Genomic DNA, 6000 nt, shown 5'->3' on the forward strand with positions numbered 1-6000 from the left:
GAATATATGTTTATGTTGTATTAATATACTGAGCTGTTTTCTCCTGTAGAGCCTTAAACTTTGCTAACATAACTTTTCCTCTTTTTAGCTTTCATCATCATGATTATCCTGGCTCTCATCCGAATCAGCAAGGGACAGGGGCAAGGTCATCCTCCCATCGCCCAGTTCTCAGGGGTTCGGAACCTCTTTGGGGTGTGTGTCTATTCCTTCATGTGTCAGCACTCGTTGCCATCTCTCATCACCCCCATCTCCAGCAAGAAGCATCTGACACGCCTTGTGCTACTGGACTACATCCTTATTCTTGCATTTTACAGCCTTCTCTCCTTTACTGCCATATTTTGTTTCCGCAACGATATCCTCATGGACATGTACACTCTCAACTTCACCAGCTGTGACATCATCAGCGTCGCCTTCATCCGTTACTTTTTGGGACTCTTTCCTGTCTTCACCATCAGCACCAACTTTCCCATCATTGCAGTGACGCTGCGTAACAACTGGAAGACTCTATTCCACCGGGAAGGGGGTACGTACCCTTGGGTGGTGGATAGAGTAGTGTTTCCACTAATCACCTTGGTGCCGCCAGTTCTCGTTGCTTTCTGCACTCATGACCTGGAATCCCTGGTCGGCATCACTGGGGCTTATGCTGGAAATGGCATCCAATACATTATCCCAGCATTTCTGGTGTACTGCAGCCGCAAGGACATGAAGCTGATATTCAGCGACCGTGTAGTCAACAAGCATCAATCACCTTTTCGGCACACCTGCTGGGTCTGGTTTGTGCTTGTATGGGCTATTTCCTGTTTGATATTTGTTACAGCAAATATAATACTGAGTGAGACCAAGCAATAGCACAGTACAATAGTACTTGAACTCTGGAATTCAGACATCACAGTCGTTGATGGGTTTTGAGGTCTATTAATACTGAGCCTTACTTGCTGCTGTTAACTGCCGTGGTCATTGTTTGGTCAGGAGAACACTTCCTGCCTTGCCTTCTGGAAAATGCTTCATTTACTGGTTAGGCCTCTCCGTCCTGTCTTCCACGCAGTGCGTGCCCAGCTAATTAAAGAGCCGCCAATTTTGTCTGGCTCAGGGATAGGGTAGTGAGCTGGCTCATTTGCCCTCTTAGCTTTATGTGAGGTGCTCACATTTTGGTGAAATCCAAGCACATGTTCTTCTCACCGAGGGAATCCAGCTGTTGGGAGTGGATCCAGTTATATTTCCATTGGAGGGGCTGCACCTAGGCTTTATAGTCTGGTCATGTCCTGGCTAGAGTGCCTGCATCCAAGTTGTACTATGAGTGATTGTAGCTCTGCCTTCTGTCCCATGTATATCCTGATTAGTGTACCTGATCTGAGATGACAGAACAGATGAAATGTTTAACCATAGCAGTACTTTCCCTTCTCTTCCTCTACTTTAGTGTTTCTCACAAACCTCCTCCTATTCTTGCACTACCTCCTTTTGTCATGTCTGCCCCACAAGTTGCTTTCTCTTTATCCCTTCCGTACCACATTCTGTCCATCTGTTGTCTGTAAGTTATGCGTAACTGTAAAATGTCCTCAGTAAAGAATGCTTTTTATGCATGTGGGCTCATTCTAGAGTGTGGATCCGGAGCTGAATGACAGTATAACATTGTTTTGGTTCCATTCTTCCCATGTACAGGACAAGCTGCAGTATTTTAGCAAATGTTGTCCCCTTACCTTGGGCATCTCAATGAAGAGCATCTGTGGTGAAGATGTTCTTGTTGAAATGAAGGTCCGAGGAAATATTTTACTTCTCCCCTTAATGGCTGTATGAAAAGAGCATATATCTGTTGTGCGCAGTTTTTAACGGTGATGATTCAATTGTACACATTACCAGATTCCTTTTGTACAATTTACATGTTTCAAATTGACTTGAAGATGGATACCAATTGTCCTGTGTTCCTGCTAATGTGGCTGGGCATTTTCTGTGTGGCATTTTCTTGATTGTGTGGCCCTTTCTATTAGAACTATTTCATTAACCCACCATTCATGAGTTTTACTGAGTACTTTCTGACCATGATAGGTAACAATTTTTTTTACTGTTTGTCTCCCTGTCAATGTGTCGTATTGACTCCTCTGTGCATGTAACCTCCCAACAATTTGAACTTATAGTGCTTCTCCCTTGGTAGAATGGATTGGCACTTTTTATTTAAACTTCTCTTGCCTATCTGTCACGGGCTCCCCTCATCAGTCTGTCTATCTTATGTTTGTTGTGTTTCTCCATTGTGGACCTTCACTGTCTGTGGCTTGAGCCTCCACCACCTTTTAACTTAATCTGCTTCATCTCCTCCTTGTGTGTAATTTTCACTCACTGTAGGCTCCTCCCCCTCCGGTACTGTATTGGCGTCTTCTCCAACTAATTCTGTTTAGCGTTACCTATGTTAAAGTATCATGGTTTCCCTGCTCTCTGGCTCTATTTTGAGTTTTTGCTTTTCTTCAATTTAATTTTGCATTCTTTTGTTTGTGACCTGGACTATTCTTGAGCTCTGCATGTCCATATCCCAGTTTGACTCTCCATTTATGATGTAGTTCCTAGGGCTGCTCTTTCCTGACCATCATCGTCTTGGCTTCCACTTGCTGTGGTCCTGTTTTCAGTTCTATATATCCATTGCTTTAATTTGAAGTCGCCCTGCTGTGGCACTATCTCAGAGTGCCTCCCTGGTACATTGTAATTGAGTGTTGTCTGTGGCTCAGTGTCTTGAATCAGTTTTTGCCTCCTCTCACGTGGGAGGTGTCTTGATCTCCTCCCTCTTGGCAGCCTTTCCTTCACCTAGGTGTCTCCCTGACTTGCTCTGTGTGGTCCTCCCTTCTCTTTGCTATGTTTTTGGATTCCTCTATTGCCCTGTGTTGTGCTCATGATGTCTGAGACTTACTTTTATTCATCTGCCTCCTCGCTGTGGTTCTTTCTTGGACTCCCGTCTCTTGCATATACTACGCCTTGTGCCCCCTTTTATTTTTGGTTATTGTTTTTGCCCTTCTCCGGGTATATTATTTTGCGCCCCCAATTTGTGAATCTAGAATAGACCACCTTTTACTATGGCGATTATTTTCCAAGCTGCACATCTTGGCTGCTTTCTTCTGGCTCTACTTTATGCTTTACTTTTATTTTCTCTGTCTCTTATTTGGGTTCTTCTTATCTCAGACTCCCTATTTCCTTTTCCTTCATGTTCCTCCCTCCTGTGTACATTTCTGTTTCTCTGCCTCACCCTACCCCTGACTTAACCTTTGCCCTCCATTTGTGGCTGTATCTTTTTGTAGTCCTTTGACAATCATCCCTTGAAGTTTTCTTAGCGTGGCACAGGATTTGTATAGAGTGGGCAGAAGAATCCCACGCCGATCCATGATATTGCCTTGGTGAAAATAGAAAAGCATTTTATCTGTATTGATGATTTGATTGAATAAAACTGGCTTAAGCCCTGTACCTTTTCATATTTCGTCTTTTTTGCACTTCCACAAAGGGAATTTATTCAGCTTCTCAGGTACATGCAAAGCCATGTTTTAACTTGATTTCTACCCTCATAATTTCAATTTTATTAGCTTTTATCGTGCTCTATAAATATCTGGTACAATCACATGTACCGCCATGGTTCAACACTAACCAAAAGAAAACGAACTGGTATATCACAGATTGGACTCACGTGGAGGAAGCACCAGTAACATGCAAAAAAGGCCTATTTATGCTCAATTAGAGTTTACAGGCAAGCCATCCAAGAACCCAAAAAGTGTTGGGCTGATAAAATTGCAGCAGCTGAATGTAACCTCAGACCTCTCTTTTAGTTTCTCTGATGCTTCCTCATCATTGCGATGTTACTAGGGTACTGAGCCTCCACCCCACCCTTGTTAGGCCCTGGCTTTCTTCTTTTTTTTTTTGTAAAATATACTTAAGATAAGGCAAGGGTTGCCTGCATTTGCTAAAAGTCCACCCGCTCTGCCAGCTAAGTCTAATGGATCTGCTGCCACCTTGTGTTTACATCTAATATCTCCTGGTGAGATTGAGACCATCTTCCTGTTAATAAAGATGCCTTCCACGATCCAGCTCCACCAAGCTTACTAAAATAATTTGAGCCCGTTGTCCTCCTTATATGCTTGCTCTTCAGCTTTTCAGTTCAGATGGTGGTCATCTCTGAAAGAAGGGCTGTTAATCCCACTTTCAGAAAACAACAACCATGATCCCAGAGTTTTTTTTTTTAATTACGTACCTGCAGCCAAATTGCTGGTCCTATCTAATATCACTGCTAAGTCTCTTTCCCCTTTGCGCTCTAGATTCAGACCTCCAACCCTACAGAACTGAGACTGACCTTCTTGAATTTAGGGACTATTCCCTGAGGTTTGCAGATAAGGCGGCGGAAAGCTCATCATTAATGTTAGACATTGTCTGTGGCCCTTGACACAGTTGGATATTCTCTATATAATGCATACCATGCACTAAGCATTGATATCTTTCAAGGCTTACAAATTGGCATGTGGACATATGACTGCAGCACTCAAGTTTACGTAAAGTTGGTCCTGGGACAAAAGTCCTGTGACAGAACTGTAGAATCCTTTGATTAAAGTAGACATAAATGGTTAGCCGGCCATGATGGCGGATGCTTCAGTGATTCACTCCGCATCGATCTGGCCTGAATCCTGTTTATCCAGCTGCCCCAGGATGGCCTCGATCCCCAGTGATAATGGCCCTAACACCTGGCAATCAAAGGGGAGAGCCCCGGGTGAACAGAAGTGGCGGGCTGCCATAGCAGGCAGTAATTGGAGGCACGGCGGGGATACGGCAGCATGGCAAATGATGGTGGAGGCCTGAGCCGGAGAGACACAGGCACTCGGCGGGCCATGGCCTACTTGCAGAGGTCTGAGTTGAGGTCTGAGGCGGTCCGGGGAGTGCCCTGTGACCTGGCAGCTGCTCCTCGGACTGCAACTCTGAGGGCCTTCCTGAATGGTAGCGCTGAGTTGCTCGGCGGTGAGGTGACCAGCGGCCAGGAGAGAGAAGTCGGGGCACAGATAGGTGCCCAGGGGATTTCAGACTGTGGCCCGGCGGTCAAACTCTCCAGAATGCTGGTTGAACGCTGCTTGAAGCGGTGTGCAGCCTGGGGATGTTTTCCCCAGAAGATTAGAGCAGCTGCCCACCCCCATCCCCCAATCCTATTATGAAGTCAACTGGGTCTTGGCAGGGTCCCATGTTGCAGTGACTTGGCCTTAGGCACAGTCTGGGAGGCCTGCATCGGCCTGATGTGGACCAGTCATACACAAGAGGTTCAGGAATTGAGCTGTGCAATAGAAGGACCTTGAGACACAGATGGCCAATTGCCCACCAGAAAGAAGAAGGTCCCTCATTTTAGAGACCTGGGAGAGCATGTGGCTGGCAGGCCAGAGTCATGGTGTGAGTAGCTCTCCCTGCCTCCTTTTCTTTTTAGGGGGGGTGGCACCCGCAGGGCTGCTGCCAGGACCCAGCGGAAGCTTACACTCTGTCACAGTGGAAAAAGGCCTGAGCCACATACTGTTCAATAAGACAGCACCCCTGAGAGAACTGTTCATGCCTTGAATGAAGGCCCACCCCTGAAGCACCCAGAGGGGTAGAGGGGGTGCTCCGGTTGAGCTGAAATAGAATGCTGTGCTGGGGTGTGGGACCCCGCCACTACTTCGTCCTCCCCCTAGTGCCACCACCAACATGGGCAAGCTGAAACACACAGGAATGGACTCTCAAGTTGCACGCAATGAACACCCCCATAATGACAATTTGCCCATGGAGAAATTGGAACCCCCCCACTACCGCCCATTCAGATCCACCTGGATAAAATCCTAGAGGCCATTGTTGATACCAAGGAAACCTTGCAACAGGACAATAGCACTGTCTGTGAAACTAGGGATACTACTTGCGGGTGAAGGCATCTGAAACCTGCATCACTGACCTCCGTCCAGGACATCAGGCACTCGATCTACGAGTCTCTGAGCTGGCCAAGAGAGTGCATGTCCTAGAGCACTGAGT

At 46.2% G+C, this 6000-nt stretch overlaps 1 protein-coding gene across 4 annotated transcripts in view; it reads left to right on the forward strand.

Moving 5' to 3' along the window:
- Positions 1 to 3447, forward strand: part of TMEM104 (transmembrane protein 104) — a 358378-nt gene extending 354931 nt beyond the window's left edge. For all 4 annotated transcript variants that reach the window (XM_069200086.1, XM_069200088.1, XM_069200085.1 and 1 more), the window contains exon 10: positions 89 to 3447. In XM_069200086.1, the coding sequence (XP_069056187.1) occupies positions 89 to 849 (761 nt within the window). In that variant the 3' untranslated portion in view covers positions 850 to 3447. The remainder of the gene's footprint in view (positions 1 to 88) is intronic.
- The last annotated feature ends 2553 nt before the right edge of the window (positions 3448 to 6000 follow it).

Source organism: Pleurodeles waltl, chromosome 7, assembly GCF_031143425.1.
Source record: "Pleurodeles waltl isolate 20211129_DDA chromosome 7, aPleWal1.hap1.20221129, whole genome shotgun sequence".
In the NCBI taxonomy this organism is placed as follows: domain Eukaryota; kingdom Metazoa; phylum Chordata; class Amphibia; order Caudata; family Salamandridae; genus Pleurodeles; species Pleurodeles waltl.